Source organism: Musca vetustissima, unplaced genomic scaffold (genome assembly GCF_032173495.1).
Source record: "Musca vetustissima isolate MV318-11 ecotype Yass unplaced genomic scaffold, APGP_CSIRO_Mvet_v1 utg21219, whole genome shotgun sequence".
Classification (NCBI taxonomy): domain Eukaryota; kingdom Metazoa; phylum Arthropoda; class Insecta; order Diptera; family Muscidae; genus Musca; species Musca vetustissima.
Genome location: NW_026882362.1, coordinates 309,918 through 333,148, shown reverse-complemented (window position 1 = coordinate 333,148; position 23,231 = coordinate 309,918). Strand labels below are relative to the sequence as shown.

Sequence of the window (23,231 nt, the reverse complement as noted above, 5' to 3'; positions counted from 1 at the left end):
GCAACCCAGTGGTTGGAGTCCATGCTTATTTAGTGTTGTAATCTTATGTCACCTACGAATTTACTCCCGACAAGGCTATAATATAATAGTGAATATTTATCTGTAAAAATACAGATATTGCTTTTCAGAATAAAAAATAAATCAATCATCGAAGCACTTTTCCTATCCGATTGAGATCCTTCCTAATCGTAACATAACGTCTCCTGGTGACAAAAATCGTTGGCCACGTTTTTTTTATTTATTTTTGAAACAAATATAGGGGTTTGTTTGGTCAATTGTTCCTAGATTGACTCAATGTGAGAGAGATCACATTATCTTTCGTGATCGTTTTTCGAATTTCTATGACGACATCAAATAAATGGCCGCATGACTACTGTTGTCGACGAAACACGTGACCATATATTTCGAAATACTCCTTAAACGAAAAACATATCTCGGATTTGGCTCGTTTTCTTTCGTCAATAGGTCAAGGTCCATGATCCGTAGCATGTGACGATTTTCTACAAATATATTTGGTTGGGGAAAAAGAAATCCATTATTTTTATATGAACTATTGGACTTTTTTTACGCTGTATTTGAAAAAAAACTCTAGTAGTAGATTTTCACCTAGATACCAATTTTTTATCATGAAAGAAATTTTGCAATACAATAAAAATATGATAATCGCTTGGTGCCAAGTCCGGACTGTATGGCGGATGCATTAAAACTTCCCAACCAATCTCCCGAAGTTTCTGGCGAGTCACTGTAGATATGTGTGTGGCCTAGCGTTGTCCTTGTGGAACACGACACCTCTTCTGTTGGCCAATTCTGACCGTTTGTGGTCAATTGATATTTTCAAACAGTCCCTTAGAGATAAGAATTTCGCATTTAGACATATCGAAGCAACTCATAATAAAAAATTACCTTCCAGTCCCACCAAATGCATAGCAGAACCTTCCTGGCCCTTAGTCCTGGTTTGGCCACCGTTTGAGGTGCTTCACGGCTCTTTGACCACGATCGTTTTCGCACAGGGTTATCGTATGTGATCCATTCTTCATTCTTAGTCACCATCCCGAATTGGCCACCGTTTGAAGTGTTTCACCGCTCATAGACACACGATCGTTTTCGCATAGGGTTATCCTATGTGATCCATTTATCATCTCCAGTCACCATCCGTTTAAGAAATGGTTCTATCTCATTCCGTTTAGCCGAGGCTTCGCAGATGGGAATTCGATCCATCCTATTTTTTCTGTTAATCGAGCATCTTTTGGAATCCAGCTTTGTGTAAATGGTTTAAAACAGTTTATGATTGATTTTTAGCTCCTGGGCGATATCACGACTGCTTCGATAATTTCTCCGATTTTATCGACATTTTTATAATGAATTTCTTTTTCCCAACCTAATAATATGATGAATACTCAGGAATAACTTTGCAAAAAATAACTCGAAATCAAGGGTGTAATACAAATAAAAAATAATATATTTTTTCTTATCGGTTTCATTTTTTCGATCAGTTCCATAACTAGTTCCTTGCACTAGAGGGAATGTACATACATCTGATGCACACAGTGTAATTTTTGTACTACTTTTAATTTCTCATTCCAACTTTTCCATCGCATTTTCAAAATCCCATACGATATTCAGACAGAAAATTTCGAATAGATTAACTAAACCTAATTAAGTAAATTACCAATTTTTGTTTTTGTTTTTATAATATTTGTTTAGTATCCTCATAACTAGTTCCTTGCACCAGTAGGGTATTTGAATGTACAAGTATATGCATTCTGATGCACACAGCAGCAATTAAAAACAACTAAAACTGTTAAAGGATTTTGGATGTATGTCGGGGAAATTTTAACTTTTGTTGTATTATTTAAAAAAAAATCTAAAATCATAAAAACAAAAACTTAAAACAAATAAAACTTTATTTACTAACGTTTGATGTTCGTTCGTCGTTTGGTTGCTCCGTTGGTGTTCAGAGATTTAGGGAATATATAGAATAAAATAAAAACAAACATACAAATAAAATGATTAGGTTTTGGGCCAAAAAAAGGGAGCTGAAGTGGAATGTATACAAACTAGAGTAAATAAAATGAAGCAATGTTATAAAAAATAAAACAATTTTTAAACTAAAATAATAATAATAAAAAGTACATAACAATAAAAAAAATACAAAATTATTTACATATACAGGGAAAACAATACATGACATATAAACTAAAGAATTATCGTGTTATGTGTAAAGTTATTTATATAATAAAAAATAAGGTTTTTTGGATTTTTATATTTTTTGTATTTTTTATACTTAAGTCTAGTAGAAGGGCACTGGGTCAAAATGCATGATGGTACACTTTTTGGGACTTTTTCCTAATAAAAATTTTTATTATTATTTTTTAATTTGTAATATTGCAGAACTGGTTTGAAACTGTATGTGACATTTTAGTAATACAAGATACTCTTGTATTAAATAAATATAAAAACAGAAAAATGACTAAATTATTGACATTTCTGTTGGTCAGTGCGTGGGTGTGTGACGACCTCTTCTGGAAGTGTTATAATTACTCCTTATTATTTATTCTTCTAATTATTATTATTATTTTTTTCTTCCTTATTTTAATTTGAATTTAATTTTAGATATGCCACATCTTCATAATTATTTATTCAAAATTACAACAGCAAGTTTAGATTAAGGAATTGAGTACGCCCAAAAAAATCAACAACAACAACGACGACAGGGTACAAGGTACACCACCACCGCCGCCGTCGTCATCATCGTCGTCAACTTCTAATCAAAAAAAAAGGGCAAAAAGTCATTTCAAAAGATACTCTTAATTTTAATGTAAAAACTTTTTCCCAAGGCAACTTCCTATGATGATGGAAGGTCTGGCCAAGACTTGTTGTTTTGTTGTTGGGATGTCATGAAAGTTGTCTTTCAAACAGAAATACTTGAAATTTTCTATATTATTATATATATTTTTTTTTTTGATGTTCGTTTGTTTGTAATTTCGTTTCTAGGTTGGTTCGGTTCGTTCGGTTGTTCGTTCTGATCATTAAAACAACTACACTTTAAAAAATAAATGTAACCCTCATTCATTACAAACTTTCAGTTACTTGGTTATTATATTCAAAGAAGTCCAACAACAAAGTGTTTGTTGTATTTTGGAGGGGTTGTCTTTCGTTTTGTTTTTGGAATGTTCGAAATTCGTGTTACAGATTTGGTGTGAAATTAACAGCTACAACAACTAAAACTATTTTGATATTAAATAACTCCAAAGCAAAGATGAGTGAAATGTCATAGTTTCGAAAATGTACACAGAAATAAAAGAGAAGATCGAATTTTTGTAAAACCTTCCTCCCAGCAAAATGAATATTGAAACATATTGAAAACAATTGTATTATGGCGCCCAAACAGAATTGTTATATCCTCCACCATAACATGGCTTGCATATTAAATCTGTAATTCACTTCGTAACACATCGAAGTATTCACCGAAGCTCACACAATATATATATATATATTCTTTATCCGAATAAATTTCGATTTGAAAATTTGTCTGCCTGTTGAATCACGATACAGATCACAATATTTAAGATAGAGCTCTGAAATTTTGCACATATATTGCTAGTGGTTCTAGGATTGCAAATGGGATATATCGGTCTAAGTTTTGGTGTAGATCGCATATAACGGTACTCCCCAATATTCAATATTTTGGGGATTTGAACAAAATTTTCAACCGAATTGGCTGTAATTTGGTACTTTGAATTCTCATTGTATAACAAATCTCTGTACAACAAATTATCAATATTGACCCACGTTTCAGGGTAACAGTACTCTACAATATTCGGTATTTTGGACAAGTTTTTTAACCGAATTTACTGTATGTTCATTGGGTGTCAAGTCTCACTGCTGAAGATATCGTGACCCGTTTTGGTATAGTCCCATATAAGTATTCTGGAAATTTAATTTGCAGGATGACGCTTATTATTGTACAAAACCCCCCTAATTTGACAGAATTCGAAATACCAAAGTAGACCGACTTCGACCGAGACCAACAAAATGAATAACATGGAACGGGATATTTATATATTTGGAGAAGAGATATATCTTTCGACAATATGGAATGGCAATGTCATCCACCACTTTGATTAAAAATGCGTCTAGGATCTTAAAAATAGCTAAAACCGAGCAAGACCTTTATATTAGTTTGGGGAAAAATCCATTCGGTCGTCGAAAATGTCGAAAAAATCGGAGAAATGATCAAAGTTGACCTTTAAGTTTAGCAGTCGTAACATCGCCCAGGAGCTAAAAATTTAACATAAAACTGTTTTAAACCATTTACACAAAGCTAGATTCAAAACGAAGCTCGATGTTTGGTTGCTACACCAATTAACAGAAAAATAGGATGGATCGAATTTCCGTGTGCGAAAACGATTGTGGTCAAAAAGCGATGAAGCACCTCAAACGGTGGCCAAAACAGGACTTGCGGACAGGAAGTTTCTGCTATGCATTTGGTGGGACTGGAAGGGGATTATTTATTATGAGTTGCTTCCATACCTTGCTTCCAACTGGACCGTTTGAAGATAGCATTTAATAAGAAACGGCCAGAATTGGCCAACAGGAGAGGTGTCGTGTTTCTCCAGCACAACGCTGGGCAACACACATCTACAATGACTCGCCAGAGCCTTCGGGAGCTTGGTTGGGAAGTTTTAATGCATCCACTATACAGTCCGGAATTGTTGCCAAGCGATTATCATTGTTTTCTTGGATTGCTAAATTTCTTTAATGATAAAAAATTTGTATCTAGGGAGGATTGTGAACATCGAAACGCTAGGGCCGGTGGTTGTCTCAAATTATTCGATGTGCCAAATAAGACCCATTTCTATTCAAACACGATATGCGATACAAGGTCAATCCTAATATTTTTTTCTTAATTCAGTGCTAAAACCACTTCTATTTCAAAAATAATTCCACAACTGCACCCTTATTTATTGAATTCCCAATTTTTTTGCATTATTATCATTTCCCCCTAACACACCCTTTAAAATATCAAAATTATTTTTTTCTTAACAGCCAAAAATTTAGAAAATATTTTTGTAAAGAGAAAACAAAATTTGCATTTTAATTATCAAAACAGGTCATTATAAGATGCCAAAACAGAATTCAAACTAAGGCTAAACCTAAAAAAAAAACTCACAAAGAAATGAACAAGGAAAGACACCCACAGAACTCCTCATTGAAAATCCCAAATCAAAAAGGAAAATACGAATACAATATATAGACAATGAGTTTGAATTGAATTTTCAGCTGACCATTTGACATTTCAACAGACCACAAACATGGAAATACAGAAAGAACCCAACTTACTTTCAAACATAAATGTAAACGTCATGAACATATCACGCCACACAAACGGGATTTGGCTCCTACACATCCATAAGAAACACAAAGCAAATAAAAAGGAGGAGAAAGCCCAAGGTCCTTATTTTTGCATTTTTTTTTTTTTGTTGTCATTGTCTTTATTATAATTTGTTTAAGGACCAAAAATTTTGTTGATATTGTAGTTTTATGCAAATGCCAGTGGCACCAAAATCCAACAAAATGTGGGACACCCTCTTCCTCTCATTTAGTTTACTTAACTTAATTCATAAAATTACAATTATCAGCCGTCATTTAGCCATCGACATTTGCCAACAACAATATAGCCTCTGGTGACTGGCAGTTTTCAGTTTTTTCTTATTTTTTTTTTAAAAAAACATTTAAATAGCTGGTGGCCAAACAATTTAAATAGTCTCTTTGAGGGTGCAAGAAGTAAGAGATAGACAGGGATTACCTCACACAAAAGTTATACCTACATATATAAAAACTGCTAAAATCAACGAACCATTTAAAGGGTCATTGCATTGGATATTTTTTTTATTCTGAAATAGAAACCAGTTCATTTATACTCGTAATAGTGTTATTTACTCAGGGCTGGTTGGTTGGTTGGCGGGCTGGTTCATTGGGGAATTAAGGAAAATCCTTAATAGTGAAAAGTTTTAGTTTTATTGAGGTAACGGAAGTGTGGGAAATTTGAATAGGTGCAATCTGCCTTATATAAACTGGAATATTTCAGTTTTTGTTTTCTTTGGCGTCATATTGGCCAACAATTTTTAACATACGGACATGTCGAGCCATATTCGCCAAGAAAACGTAACCCTTAAATTTTGAAATTTTAGAGTAGAAGGTTTTTTTTAATAAATTCAGATTTAATAAAGCTAAAAACTATAGTTCTAAATTTCAAAATAATAGCTTTATTAAATCTGAATTTATTAAAACAAAAACCTTCTACTCTAAAATTTCAAATTTGAGGGTTGCGTTTTTTTCGCGAATATGGCTCGATGTGTTGTGTTCTTCACAGCTAGAATTTGCTGGTTTAAACAGTAAGAAGTGTTGCCGGAGGCCTAACATTTCGATTGGAAAATTTAAATTTTTGAGCAAAAACGTACTCTGTACAGCATTGCGTACTACCATGTGTTGTGTAGTTCACAATGGCATAATAATTAACTTTTAAAAACCCGAACCACTACCATACAAATTTGTGACCTAGGAATAACCAACTGTTGCCTCTTATCAACTGGAATATTTGAAATATTTTTGACTATTATAGTGCTCAATACTTTTTGACGTACTAGCATGTGTTGTGATGTTCTTTACAATAACATATTGCTGGGTTAGACAATAAGAAGTGCTGCCTGGGGCCCTGACATTTCGATAGGAAAATTTAAATTTTCAACAAAATCGTACTCTGTACAGAATGACGTACTACCATGTGTAGTGTAGTTCACAATGACTTGAAAATTCCATTTCAAAAAAACTGCGATCATTGTATGGTGTCTACCTCAAAATATAGACTTACTTCGAAAAAAATCAATAAATATGCTCCTCACCTTTTAAGATGCCATGACCTTTAAAATACCCAAAATCGGATATTTAAATGTGAGGGCTATAACAAAACGTAATCTAATATTGAAAAATTATCGCAGTGATGTTTGTCACCATTCTAGAATCTGGAATGCCAAACTTTAGCTACTTTAATTGGAAAAGGCGAGTAAACCATTAAATATACCGGAAATTGGGATGGACCATTCGATGGTTCAAAATATGAACCTTAATTGAAAATCTTGTGCATAGATGTGTTACCATCCAATAACCGACTTCAGTTGAGAACTGAACTTAAAAATACCGACAATGTGGTGGACCCGGGCTATGGCAAAATATAGACCTATGTCGTAAATTTTCTTCGGAAACCCCAAATGTCAAATTACACCCACAATGATAAAGAGATACAGCTAAGAATTTCAAAATGCCGAAAATAGGGCGGAACATTTATATAGGGATTATTGCAAAACGTAGGGATAGGGATTATTGCAAAACGGACGTAAATCGAATCAAAACACGGAATGTCATTCCGCCACAGTCGGTTGAGAATCAAAGCATAGATCTACAAAATACCAAAAATTGTGGCAGGACCTTCACATTGGGTTTGTTGTAAAATATGGACCTATATCGAAACTTTTGTGAAAAGATGTTTTTCAACCTCCCAGAATCGGGAACAACAAATTACAGACACTTCGTTGAAAAATACGACTGAGGTCTGACAACGAGGCGGGATCTTAATATTTGTACTATACTAAAACGTCGAAGTCGCACATAAGATTGGTCTTCTTCAATTTCAGTTTTGGTATGAGCGGAGGTGATGGGGTTTTCTCAACAATTGTGTTGAAAGATGTGGCGCCCAATCTTTCTGATTGTACCTTCGATACGATTTGTATGTACAAATGCCACACGAAATGGATTATACAGTCAATTTGAAAGGAGGCCAAAACAATTTCGCCTGGCGGTGGTGAACTTACCATACGACTTCCCCCCGAGGAAGGGGATAAAGAAATCGCACTTTGAACAAGAGGTAATTCAATTTCTTTAATTCTGGCCACTGTCGGCACAAAAGGAGGTAACTTCGGCGGACTTTTTTCCGGGCTTTCATGTAATAATTATTGGACGACGAAGGACTGATGGAACGTAAAATTCCTTTGCGTGGCATTCGCAATCTAGTTGGAATATATTGGTGAGGGTTTACTCAACAAATGTGTTGAAAGTTTTTCCGTCGACTTTGATTGCAGCAAAGATGTGGCGCGTAAACTTCCAGATTCTTAAAGATCTTCATTGGTCAGATTTCGGACCATAGAAATAATTCTCTTCGGGGGAACGTGATTTTTATTTAAAAATGCTTCACGAAAGTGATTATAACGTTCGATTTCCGAGGAGACCTTGGGAAAGAGGGCAGAAAATTGCGCTTTGAACCAGTGGTGATTCAATTTCATTGATTCTGACCCATAGATGACAACTTCTCCGGACGTTTTTTCTCCAAAGAAGAATTATTGTAAGACGAAGCAATCGTGGGACGTAAAATAATTCTGGCATTCGCAATCTAGTGGTATTATATTCCTGTTCGGGGCGGAATCAAAGCTTAATCTGCAATTGTATACTGATCGAAAATCGGAATATATGAAAAACGGGTTTGCTACAGTTGTTCATGTTGGCAGGACCCATCGTTAGTTTTTGTGCGCACCATTCAAAATAAAAATTTTAAATATTGCGAAGACGAATCTACATTTTGGGTCTGAATTAATTTTTAATTATTTTCAAGATTTTTATCCGGATTGAATTCCAAAGTGTTCGCCTCAGGTACAAATCTGCAAAGTTCCGCTTCCTTTTATTGTAGCCACAAAAACACTTTTTTAAAAGTTGAGTCTGCTCCTGTTCAAATTATGCCCACTGTAACTAAACGTCAATGGAAGAGAACTCCCAAACAAACAAAAAATCGCCGCAACAGAAAAAACGGAGACAAATTATTGGTTAGAAAAAAAGCTAATAAAAGATTTCCAACAATTGCCCCGCCTGGCCCTTGGAATAATTGTGGGTTTGAAACCCCAGCACACATACCTTCACACACAAATAACGAAAAAAGAAAACAAACCATAAAAAAAACAAAAATATTTAGACTGAAATAAAAACAAATTAAAAAAGACGACTGACTGGCTTAACACAAACTAATGACAGAATTTGCTAAATGTCACACTCATTTCATTCCACCCCTCCCCCAACACACACAATCTAAACCGCAAATGGCCACCCCCATATCTAACATCTCTCGCTCTCTCACAACAACTCTTAATTTGACATTGGAAAAATCAAGTGAACTGACTAATCTAACCACACCACACACCACGACGAGGATATCTCCAACCCCTTACCCCTTGGAGAAGTGATGGGAAAAGGAGGGATAAAGGACTACGAAATAGAAAATGTTAAAAACCTAAAAGTGTAGGAAATTTCTTAAACCGTTGTCTCTTTACCACTTGATGTCAGAGAAGCTGATGCCGGTGGTGGTTGACGGCTGGAGGATGAGACTGTCGCTTGATTTTCGTTAGCTAAACTTAATTGTGGTTGGGATTGTGAACGCAATTTTAGTGAACGACCACCAGCCGCTGCTGCTGTTGGTGGGGCAGGGGCTTTACGCAATTTTTGCATTGGGGGTTTTTGTGGCCTCTTCGGAGGCAAGGGAGGTGGTGGCGGCGACATGGAGGTGCGACAATTCAAGGAAGTATCACTGCTACGCCTCGAATCGAAAAAGGAGGTATTACTATAAATGGCCTCCTCTTCAATTGTGGCATAGATATCTTCCGTCGATATACCCTCTGCCTCACAATAAGTGGCCGCATTTAATGTTTGCGAATTATAGCGGCGATGTAGTGAAGATGTTGACGAATCTATGGAAAATGATGAAGTCGACGAGAACTGAACCATCGGTGAGGTTGTGGTATTTTGATAATTATTTGGTGTGTTGCTATCTAAGAGATCTGAAATACTGGGGAATTTTAAATCACTATAGGAAGGGGTGGGGGGTTTTGTGTTGATAGTTCTAACCTCTTTGGTTTTGGGTGTTGTAGGGGTTGTTGATGTTACTGGGGCAGAAGATGTGGAAGAAGTAGTATTGGTTTTAATATTGCCTGGGTGGGCGTTTGGTGTGGCAGAAATTGTGTTCGAGCCAGGTGGAGAGTGCATAACATCATCATTGCTGGGAGAGTCTGGTTGTGGTTGTTCTTGTTGTTGCTGTTTTTGTTGTTGTTGTTCATTATTGACTTCACTCACCACTATGTGTTGCTGATGCATATGCAACTGGGGCGTATGCTGTTGTTGAAGGAACATGGGTGCCGCAGCGGTTGCACCTGCACTTACACCTGCCAGCACCGCCTGTGGCAGCAACACATAACCGCCACCGCCCAAAGCTATTATCGACTGTCCGGGAGCCAAAACATGAGCGGCGCTTGGCTGTTGCGGTTGAGGCAGATTGGAATATTGCACCGGTAATATTTGAGCTGTGGGAAAGATTTGTGTTGGCGACAGGGGATTATGTTGCAGGACCGTGGTGGTCGATGAGGTGGTGGCGGTGGAGGTTGTTGCTGCTGCGGGCACAGGCACGGTGGTTTTCGACGACCCTGAACTTGTTAAATCCAAACGTTGCTGATTAGCAGCAACAGTAGCCGAAGCAGCATGTTTAGAGGAAGTAGAATAAGAAGTAGTAGAAGAAGAACAAGTGGTAGAGGAAGAAGAAGATGTGGAAGCAATAATTTTGTTAGTATTACCAATATTTAAAATAGTTTCAGTTTCATTTTCACTAGCCGCATTCTTAGCATTAACATCCTCCTGCTTAGCAGGTGGTGGCGGTAAAGGTAATTCTTTTTTCAATAAAGCATAGGATAGGGGTATATTATCACTAAGGGACATGGGAGGTGTTGGTGGTAGGGGGAAATCTAAATCTTCATCGGCTAGGGAATTTACCATATGACGTTGATGTTGTGATGTCGACTGACTACTACTACTGGGCACTGGTGGGGCTTTTTCATGCGGTACACCCAATTCCGGTATATGACTGGCCGCCGAACGTCGTATTTGATTGCGTAGCTCATTCTCTTGCAGTAAAATTGTGCGATGTTCCTCCTCCGTAACAAGGATGTTGTCAGGAGAATTTTCATGGATAAAATCAGCAGGGCGACGTTGAGCTGGCGGCACTTCATCTATGGACGGCACTGCATAAAGAGTCGGCACGGGTGGTGGTAATGGCGGCAAAATTTCCATATATTGTGGCGTATCCTCGCTAGTGCCCAGTGTTGGCTGCATTTTTGGTGGAAGTTTGGGTAATGTGGCGTAATTTACCGGCGGTGGAGGAGGACTATCTTTGGGTCTGGGGGTAATGGGACTCTTCGGTGTTTTAACCCTTACCGGCAATTTGGCACCAGGGGTGGGTGGTCGTGCCACCTCGTGTATTTGATTTGTGGTGGGATCATGTTCGAATACCGCAAAATCTCCATGGCCAACATCGCTGTTCTGGAAGCTTTCCAAGGCAAAGTTACGCATCAGATCGGCCTTCTTCAATTTCGGTTTTGGCATGAGCGGAGGTGGTGGGGGTTTTCTCAGAGGCTGAGATGAAAGATTTTCCGTTGACTTCGATTGCTGTGAAGATGTGGTTCTCAATCTTTCGGATTTCAAAAGATCTTCATTTGATTTCCAGCCAGATTTTGGACCAAAGAAATAATTCTCTTTGGGAGAACGCGGTGATTTCGATATGGCCTTGGCAATTTCAGTATATTCATCGGTACGATTTTTATCTAAAAATGCCTCACGGAAGGGATTATCCCTTTCGATTTCCGAGGAGACTAAGACCTTTTCTGCTGGTGGTGGCGGACTTGCCAAACGTCCCGAAGTGTTGCCATAATTCGGCGAAGGAGAGGGAGAAATGGCCCTTTGCACCACTGGTGATTCAATTTCTTTTATCCGGGCCACAGTCGGCACCAAGGGTGGTAACTTTTCGGGACGTTTCTTCTCCAAAGAAGAATTATTGGAAGACGATGGACTGGTGGAACGTAAAATACCTTTACGTGGCATACGCAGCCGAGAGGGATTATATTCTTGTTCGGATTCATAGTGTCGAGAGGTGAAATAATCGGGTGTTTTGGATCGCTCATAATCGGATTTGGAACGTTCATCACCACTTAAATCAAAGCTAACCGATTTACGATGATGACGACCATAATTGGTAGATGAGAGATCGGGAGTACTACGTCCAGAAGCTGTTTGGAGACGAGCCTTGTGTACTCGTTGGCTATCACTTTCCGAATCGCTGGTATAACGGGCCGCTGGGCGATTTCTTTCATAATAATCGGAATCGGTGTCTAAGTGATCAACAGTTGGGCGCGTGGGTTCCACGGGAGAGGGGGTTTCATCTGGTTTATTTTCTTCTTCCTCCTCATCCTCTTGTTCTTCATCATCGTCATCTTCGTCGTCGTCATCATCATCGTCATCTATGATATACACCGGCTCAACTTTTACTTCACTGGAAACCACCTTGTCGCCGCCCTTCTCCTTCACCTCATCCTCCTCCTCCGGCTCCTCATCTTCAGGTTCACTTTGTGTTTCCATTTCATTTATCATTTGTTTGTACTCATAATGAGGATCCCTCTTCTTGGCCGGAGTTTTGTTTCCAGTTTTCGAGCTCTGTTTTGAATGAATGAACGAATTCATTGAGGGGGTTGTATGGTTTTTTATAAAAATCAGATTTTTGATTTGTTTTTCGTATTATTTAGAAAATATTCAATTCAAAATGTTGATTATTTGTTTTAGACACATTATTGGTGTGTGCGTGTGTTTGTGTTTTTGGTTATTTTCATTTTATTTTTTTGTAATTCGGTGTTGAAAAAAAGAACGGTGGAGATAAGAAAAAAAAATATTAGAAATTGTGTAATTTCATTATCAAAGTAAGAACAAAAATTGATGTTAAAAAAATGTATGCAAACACAGGTCGGGAAAGAAAACACACTGAAAAAGATGACAAGGGACATTTTTTTAAGACGGGACGATAATGAGGGTGTGGCTGGTGGTGAATGGTGGAGGTGTGTGATAGTATTTTTGCATAGTGACATACGCTACAAAATGCATAGCATATAGCGTTTTCCAATTTCCATTTTCATTCAGTGATATGTGGGTGGTATGGTATGGGTAATTGCTTTTGATAGTGACGATAGTAACACGTTTCACAATTGTTGTTTGTTTGTTTGGGTTGGTGGAGGACGACAAGGATGCTGTGATGATTATTAAGCTTACGTATTAATATAAATGTAATTTGCTTTAAGCCCTTGTGGCAAATTTAGACGAGTTCGTTTAATTTTTTTTATAACCCAGTAGAAGCTAACAAATGAAACGAAAAATGTGTGTACATAAGAATGATGAAAAGACAAAACTAAGTAGCTGAATAAGATAGCAATTATGTGATAATCCATACAAATTATATAAGCAAGCCAAAAATTATATAACAAGCCCTTGGAAAAGGGGAATCGAATTTTCATGATAAAAATAGCATACAAAAAATATATATATATATATATATATATATATAGTTCGAATTAGCTCAATAAAATATATTTTTTAAACATTGTTAAAATATTTTTCACATTAACTCAATGACATAAATAATTGATTTAATATAAGAATATGACTCATAAATATAAAAAAAACATAATTCGAAATAAATTCACAAGACATCCATCAGACACAAATTTGAAAAATATAATTGTACAAAAAATCCCCTCATATTGAAACAAATCCTGACAGAAAATTCAAAATCAAATAATATACGAATTTCATAATTAACTAATGAGTGTCCAATCCAGTGTATACTTGGCTAAATATCTGAAGTTGTGGTAAGCGTTCCAAATCCTATTATTAATGTTACATAAATCGTGTTCGAGAATTATGAAATGGAATTGTAATATAATTCCTTTCAAAAAATACGCATCCAACGTAGGACAATTTATATTCATGGTGACTGACTTTCGTACTCCATTTTTTTTTTTTTTTGAATTTTTGGAGCCCAACGAGCATGAAGTCGGTCGGTCGGAAATGTATATGGGCAATGTATGTACTTCCACAAAACGCAATTAAGTCATTCTATGCTGAATTATGCAAAATTGCATGTCAATCTGACACTAGGAGTTTGGTGTACCATTTACGTAAATATATTTGTACATCTAAATCTGAACCGATTTCACCAAAACTTGTCACATGTTAGGTTATACTAATTTCAGTACGTTTTGTTCCTATCGGCTATAACTTGTGTCTTTGATGCACCATTCATCTAAAATCGCACGAAAATATATATGGAGATACATCTGAACCATTTTCAACAAAACCTAACACACGTTAGACTATACAAACCTCTGTACGTCTTTGGTGCACCATTTATATAAAATCGGACGAAAATATTTACATCTAAATCTGAACCGATTTCATCAAAACTGGACACACATTAACCTATACATATTTCAGTAGGATGTGTAAAATAGTCGAAAATGTATCGACGCCTCCGAACCATAGTATGCTAAGTCTGAAAAGTGAGTTTTTCAGTACAAGCTTTCAATGTATGGATGTTTCTTTAATCGTACGTGCCATGCTAAGTACGTTTTTGCTTATAACTTTGGTTTGGATTGGCCGATGATTACCAAAATTTCAGTGAATTTAAATTAAGGACCGTAGTATCTAAAAACGTGAAAAACTTTAAAACATGCTAAGTCGACTTAGCATACTATGGTTCGGAGGCGTCGATATATACAGGAGCTATATCAAACTCTAAACCAATATCAATAGAACATCGCACACGTTGAGCTATACTAACTTCAGTACTTTGTGCAAAATTTCGTTCCAATCGGCCTAAATTTGACTCTATAGTGCACTATTTATTGAAAATCGGACGAAAATATATATGCTATAACTAAATCCGATTTTCACGAAACATAACGTACGTCTTCGGTGCACCATTTACATAAAATCGGACAAAAATATATACATCTAAATCTGAACCGATTTCACCAAAACTTGACTCACATTAACCTAAACAAACTTCAGTATGTTGTGCAAAATAGACGAAAATATATATATAGGAGCTATATCTAACTCTGAACCGATATCGATAGAACTTCGCACACGTTGAGCTATACTAACTTCAGTACTTTGTGCATTATTTCGTGCCAATCGGCCTAAATTTGACTGTATAGTGCACTATTTACTGAAAATCGGACAAAAATATATATGCTATAACTAAATCCGATTTTCACGAAACTTAACGCACATCATTCTAGACTTAATTCAATTTCAAATTTCAAAAAATACGCATCCAACGTAGGACAATTTATATTCATGGTGACTGACTTTCGTACTCCATTTTTTTTTTTTTTTTTTTGGAATTTTTGGAGCCCAACGAGCTTGAAGTCGGTCGGTCGGAAATGTATATGGGCAATGTATGTACTTCCACAAAACGCAATTAAGTCATTCTATGCTGAATTGTGCAAAATTGCATGTCAATCTGACACTAGGAGTTTGGTGTACCATTTACGTAAATATATTTGTACATCTAAATCTGAACCGATTTCACCAAAACTTCTCACATGTTAGGTTATACTAATTTCAGTACGTTTTGTTCCTATCGGCTATAACTTGTGTCTTTGATGCACCATTCATCTAAAATCGCACGAAAATATATATGGAGATACATCTGAACCATTTTCAACAAAACCTGACACACGTTAGACTATACAAACCTCTGTACGTCTTTGGTGCACCATTTATATAAAATCGGACGAAAATATTTACATCTAAAACTGAACCGATTTCATCAAAACTGGACACACATTAACCTATACATATTTCAGTAGGTTGTGTAAAATAGTCGAAAATGTATCGACGCCTCCGAACCATAGTATGCTAAGTCTGAAAAGTGAGTTTTTCAGTACAAGCTTTCAATGTATGGATGTTTCTTTAATCGTACGTGCCATGCTAAGTACGTTTTTGCTTATAACTTTGGTTTGGATTGGCCGATGATTACCAAAATTTCAGTGAATTTAAATTAAGGACCGTAGTATCTAAAAACGTGAAAAACTTTAAAACATGCTAAGTCGACTTAGCATACTATGGTTCGGAGGCGTCGATATATACAGGAGCTATATCAAACTCTAAACCAATATCAATAGAACTTCGCACACGTTGAGCTATACTAACTTCAGTACTTTGTGCAAAATTTCGTTCCAATCGGCCTAAATTTGACTCTATAGTGCACTATTTATTGAAAATCGGACGAAAATATATATGCTATAACTAAATCCGATTTTCACGAAACATAACGTACGTCTTCGGTGCACCATTTACATAAAATCGGACAAAAATATATACATCTAAATCTGAACCGATTTCACCAAAACTTGACTCACATTAACCTAAACAAACTTCAGTATGTTGTGCAAAATAGACGAAAATATATATATAGGAGCTATATCTAACTCTGAACCGATATCAATAGAACTTCGCACACGTTGAGCTATACTAACTTCAGTACTTTGTGCATTATTTCGTGCCAATCAGCCTAAATTTGACTATATAGTGCACTATTTACTGAAAATCGGACAAAAATATATATGCTATAACTAAATCCGATTTTCACGAAACTTAACGCACATCATTCTAGACTTAATTCAGTGCGCTGTGCACCTTTCGTGCAAATCGAAAGATATATAAGGACTTTGGTGCAGCATTTACAGGGTAGGGTTCGTCCTTGCGGCAAATAAGTGAACTGTGCAAAATTTCATCCAAATCGGATCATAAATGCGACATATACTTTGTTTTCAAAAATACATGGACAAACGGACGGATATGCGTAAATCGACTTAAAAAGTAATTCTATGCATATTGTAGTAGTAACTATGAGCAAGAATATAATGCATATAGGCTACGATGTTGAAAACTAGACGTTTAAAACCTTCACTCCCCCTAATTATAGCTGGCGTTTGGCGAGTTCACCCTGATCAGACGAAAAATACTTCAGTTTCTTAAGACAAATTTCATGATAATCGCGGTTTCGAATAATTTTCTGACCAAAACGCTTCCCATGCTTATATTTTAAAAGTGTTAAGGCCATATACAAATCAGCACATTCCTCAGAATAAATTTTAAAATTCGAAATGTTGACTACCTTTCGTTGCAATCGAAATCAACAAAATAAATTTGAACACAATAGCTAATACAACTCCAAGCATTTCCTTTCACACCTAAACCTTTAAAATATCTTTAAGAATACCTATAATGGACATGGAGAATTTAGGGTATTTGGACATGACGAATTTGCGAAATGACAGGCCACCTAACCTGTATTCCAATTTGGCGGTATTTCGAACACCGAAAAATTCAACCTCAAAGCCCAAAGATAGTCCTTCTTCACAGTCGGTAAATTACACTACATTCCCAAACTAGGGATACGTAGTCGAGCGTAGAAGTCGACATTTAGATTTTTCGATTTTTCTTCCGACCACAAAAATCGATTTTTAGACTTTCCGATTTTTGCCCTGTGGACTTTTCGATATTTTAATTTTGTCAATCCGGCTTAAAAGTGATTTTCGACTTTTAACGACTACTGCAAAATCTATAAAAAAAAATAATTTTTATATGAATTGTTGTCAAGAGATAAAATAAAGTTCCGGAATGTGTACTTTTGGCAATTTGGGCTTTGTGGTAATAATCCATGTTTTTATGAAAAAAAAAATTAAAGTTTCCATTTCTCTACGCATTATCTTCCACAGATGAATTACCTTTGGCTCAACGCAATACTCCGTTAATTTTATCCATGAAAGTTGTATAAACTATATGCGGGTCATTGAGAAGTTTTACTATTGAGACCTAAATAAAATACTTGGAAATAATTGTGTTTATAGTTATCAAATTATAGTTATATTCTCAAATTTTTAAGGTTATATTATAGTTACATTCTCAAAAAATTAAGGTTCTTATGATTAGGGAATCCTAAAATAATTACAATTAAACCTCTGAGAAAAAATTTCTAAAAAAACCCAACGCATTGCCTTCAAAAACATTCCTAAAAAGCCACTCTCCAATCTTAATATTAAAAAATTATGTTTAAAAATCAAAGTTCAAACCTTTATACTTTTTCATTCGTAATATATTCAACATTCTTCAACCAATAATTCTTCAAAATATATATATATATATATTTTTTTTTTTTGAAAATATCACGATTTTTCAAAAATATTATTAACAATTATCACTTTAAACTCAAATAAATCTACAGAAACATTTTTAGAATAAAAGGTCTGATAATTCTCAATAACGAATACTGTTAGAATTCTTCAATAAGAAGAGAATTCTTCATATAAGAAGATAATTCTTAAACAAAAATATTCTTAATATTACACATTTCATTAGGAATACTTTAAAAGTATTGACTATTGAAAAATATAAGAAATCCTTGATTATTTCTCTGATAATAATTAAAAGATAAGATGACATAATTCTAAAAAAAGGAAATCCACACTTACAGCTCCAATAATCCTTCAAAATATATTCATAAAAAAGTATAAAGCATAATTAACAAAATAGTAGGAACAAGTTCATACTATTTTTTAGTCTCTATGAATATAGTATCTCTCTGATTCCTTTATATATAACCACACAGAAAATACTCATTATTGTTTTCTTTTTTTACATACAAAAATTCTTTAAATATTTTATTGTTTACAATTTCTTTTTAAATAATTTGTTTTAGTTTTCTTCTTCTTCTTCTCATTTATCACCAAATTACATAAAGTATACATCTAATAAACAACATTTAAAACAAAATTTCCTTTTCAAATCCTTATTTATTACACAACTTGTTATTATTAATTTAATTTCAATTATTATTTTTTGCTATTATATTCATAATTTTCCATGTTTTCCAATTGGGGCGGGGACTTTCTCCAGGGTTGCTTTCACAAATAAATTCATATTAATTATTCTATAGTAATAAATTTAAAGATACAACGATCGTATCTATTAATCAATTTTTGTTAAAGGGTTGGTTTGTTTTTCAAAAATTATTTTAAATCGCTAACCTATAACATAACAATTATGACAATTAATAATAATTATTTTTTTTCAGATTTTTCTTTTGTTTTATGGTTTTCATTTGGGTAAATTTCAATTAGTTAACAACAATTTAATAGTTTTATGTAGTATTCAATTTCAATATGTTGCTTATAAATATTGGACCATTGAGATTTGTTTGTTATTTGTATCAATGAGATTTTTTATAATTATTTCTTTTTATTTAATTTTTTTAGTTAACAACACAAGGACTGAAATGCGCTAGGAGCTCAATAAACGAATATCTGTCATGGACAGTAATAGAATTAAAAAAACAACAAGTGAAAAAGCGTTAAGTTCGGCCGGGCCGAACTTTGGATACTCTCCACCATAGATATACTGACAGGTACTAGAAATGAAAATGTAGGGAACATACCAAAAAGTAGACCTATACCGATATGTCTAAAAACGGATTATGTAAACCATAATACAAATTTCAGAAATTTGTAATTGATAATTCAAATTCCAAGATGGGGAATATCGGTCCACTCTTGAAACTTCCACACAGGGGCTAGATCTAACTGCGGCTATAGTTCATTATCGAAACTTACGTTCAAATTTTTTTATCTCGCTATCCTCCGAAGGTGAAATGATTTCAACAGAGTCTTAGAACCAAACTCAAAACGTGGAACAAATCAGATAACTATTTTAATATAAAAAAGGGGGTTATATGAAGATTATCCCAAAAAGGGGGCGAATATTAAACATTTTTCGCAGAGAGATTTGTTACCATATACGACTACAAAATACCAAATATCAGCAAATTCGGTTGAAAAACGCACTCAATGACCCCAAAAAACCCAAAAAATTGGGGTACCCTTATATGGGGGCTATCCGAAAAAAATGGACCTATATTCATAATTTTTTGTGGAGATATTTGGAACCTATTAAGACTTTAAAATACCAAATTACAACTAATTCGGCGGAAAAATACGATAAAACCCCCCAAAATACTGAAAATTAGGAGGTACCGTTATATGGGTGCTACCAGAAAAAGTGGACCTATAATTATAATTTTTTGTGGAGGCATTTAGTACCCAATAAGAACTCAATGTAGCAAATTTCAGCGCATTCGGTTGAAAAACGCGCTCAAGAACTCCAAAATACCGAAAATCTGAGGGTACCCTTATATGGGAGCTATCCGAAAAAATTTGCCTATATACATAATTTTTTGTGGAGATATTTGGAACCTATTAAGACCTTAAAATACCAAATTACAACTAATTCGGCGGAAAAATACGATAGAAACCCCCAAAATACTGAAAATTAGGATGTACCGTTATATGGGGCTACCAGAAAAAGTGGACCTATGTTTACAATTTTTTGTGGAGACATTTATTACCCAATAAGAGCCCAATGTAGCAAATTTCAGCGAATTCGGTTGAAAAACGCGCTCAAGAATCCCAAAATACCGAAAAATTGGAGGGTACCCTTAATGGGAGCTATGCCTAAACGTGGACCCATAAAGCCCATCTTCGAACTTGACCTGCCTGCAGACAAAAGACGATCCTATGCAAAATTTTGGCGATCTATCTCAATTCGTTTAGACGCTAGAGTGATTACAACAGACAGACGGACAGACAGACGGACATGGATATATCGTCATAGAATTTTACGCTGATCAAGGGTCGAAAATGATTATTTCGATGAGTTACAAACGGAAAAACAAAACTAATATACCCTCCATACTATGGTGGAGGGTATAAAAATAAAATGTCTAAAGTCGTTGAATCAAAGCACGAAAATACAAAAATATTTAATGTTGGTAGATCCGTCTCCTGCCTTCATTTAAAGATTTTACATGAATATATCGGACTTTTAACAATCCTTATAGGCAGTATCGAAAGTCAACACTCTGAACTTAAGATCTAATTCAATTGACTGAATATTCAGTCGATTTCTATAACCAAGCAACGAACGACAAATATGACTTGTCAGTAAGTAAAGGGCCACATAAAGGTAGGTTTATGGTTGTGGGGGTAGAAAAGTGTTGCCATTCCCCTACCAACCTCAGAATAAAGACAATTTAAAATGTGTTATGTGAATCGCCAACATTTCAGCCCTTGTGTTATAAGGAAACATAACTTGCAATTATTTTATTTTTTTTTAGTTTATAATTTTTCTTCTTAGGAAAATGATTATTGCAGTAGTTATGTGTAAATCTGTATTTTACTGTTAGGAGTTTTTCAGTAAAAACTAGTAAAAGAAACCATTTTATTGAATTTATGCTAGTGCAGAGTTCTTTTATTTTTGTATTGTACACCTAAGTGGTCAGTTTTTTTATTGGTTTTCTTTTTTAAATTGTAAAGTTTGAGTTGTTAGTTTTTTTGTTTTTTCTTTTTTGTAAATTGTAAATTTGTTTTTCAAATATAGTAATTATCAAACATTGAAATCAAAATTGTATTTATATTTTTTTTATAAAAAAAAAAATTGTTTTATATTTAGTGTGTATTACTTTACAGCGTAACACAATTATACACGTACTGAAGAAACAAATTGTATTAAGGACAAATAATTAATAAAGAAATATTACATTTGTCATATATGGGTATTTTTCTTTTAGTTTCACTTTTCGGAACTTTTTTGATTTCTTCTTTTTTTTTTTGCCAGTCCATAAATACGAAAACAAACAAGTAATAAAAAATTTATTTTTATACCATACTGCTACATTATTCCGTAAACATGATATTCACTTAATCAGTATTAACTTTATTAATAAATTGTCCTTCTTCAAAATTGCATCTTCAACATATTTTGAATAGTAACAAAAACATATATAAATTTTCTATATATTTATTTTTCTTTTTTAATAACAATAACGGCAGTTTTATTATAATTTTATTCAACAAAAATTTAATTTATATGTACAAATGTGTAATTTGTATGCCTTGGTAATAGAGAAACAGGGTGTCCCAAAATTTCATTAAAGAAGACTGAGGAAACTTACGACAATACCTATTGTCTAAGTTATTCAGTTAAAGTCTGATTTTTAACTCATAATAATTTATTTATTTTAGATCATTAACCCATTTCGTTCCGAATGCTTGTTAAGGTTTGTAACTTTGCACATATATATTTGAAGATTTAAAAAGGAAGAAAAATAATTTACAAAAATTTGTTGTTGTTGTTTTTTGGGTGCAAAGAAAAGTCCACATTTTCGATGGCGGGCATGATAACTCCTCACTGGAACATCGGAATCCGAAAATTCCAACTGTGTTAGAAAGAGGACATGTCTGGCTCTCGTATGTACTAGGATTATTGACTTCGCTCTAAAATTAACAAAATGGTGGACCTTTGAAAAATTTTTTTTGGAAAATCGCCGATTTTTTACCAAAAACCATGTTAAAAATAAGGAAGATCTTCACCGATTGGCTTTATTCTAGTTCATACGAGAGCTATACACTCTCAGAGAAACGCTGCAAAATTTGGAACCGATTGGATTATTGGTTTTTGAGTTATCGTGCCCGCCATTCACAAAAAAATGTTTAGAGTAAAGCGCGTTTAAAGATTGAGAAGCCCTTTAGCCGTCACTTAATGTTGATACAATAAATCGGATATATCTTCAAGACTTCTTGAGATTTTCACTTGAAATTTTGTAGAGACATTCCTTAATCAGTGTAGATTCGAATTATATCAACAAAAATTTTGACACCGAGAATGGGGGGGTCCCCTTAAATAGAAGCCTTTGTGGTTTGGAAGGTATGGAACTGAATTCGACAGCTCTCAAACTAATTTCTTAAACGATTGTTTTTCTTTCAGTTGAAATTCTGACATTGCCGAAAATGGATCGCATACTAATTATCAAAACCTAATATAAAAATAATTTACATGGTACAAACTACATTGTCAAACTACGGGTATGTTAGTCGCTTCGACTGGAAGATGCTAAATTTTGGCTCAATGTGTACGTAAATTAGTACTATTGCCGATTTTGAAGTGAAGATAAAGTAGAAGGACGGTAAAAGCTACTATTGCATCTATAACAAGTCACAGTTTGGTGCGGTTTTTGTAGGCTGGTGGCATCATTGGGCCGTATTTCTTCAAGGATGCGAATCGTAACGTAGCTGTGAATGGTGAACGCTACAATGATAACCACCTTTTTTGCCTAATATGTCAGAGCTTGATATGCATGGCATGCAGCAACCATGCAGGACCATTTCATGAGTTTTTTTTTTAATTATATGCTTTTTCAGTGC

The 23,231-nt window shown here is 34.7% G+C and overlaps 1 protein-coding gene across 1 annotated transcript in view; it reads right to left on the bottom strand.

Moving 5' to 3' along the window:
- Positions 1 to 2,660: 2,660 nt before the first annotated feature.
- The window catches only part of LOC133328719 (mucin-2-like), a 94,919-nt gene continuing 74,348 nt past the window's right edge, over positions 2,661 to 23,231 (bottom strand). Inside the window, exons 15-16 of the mRNA XM_061537262.1 lie at positions 9,375 to 12,573; positions 2,661 to 2,764 (exon numbers count right to left, since the gene is read on the bottom strand). Of these exons, the coding sequence (XP_061393246.1) occupies positions 2,661 to 2,764; positions 9,375 to 12,573 (3,303 nt within the window). The remainder of the gene's footprint in view (positions 2,765 to 9,374; positions 12,574 to 23,231) is intronic.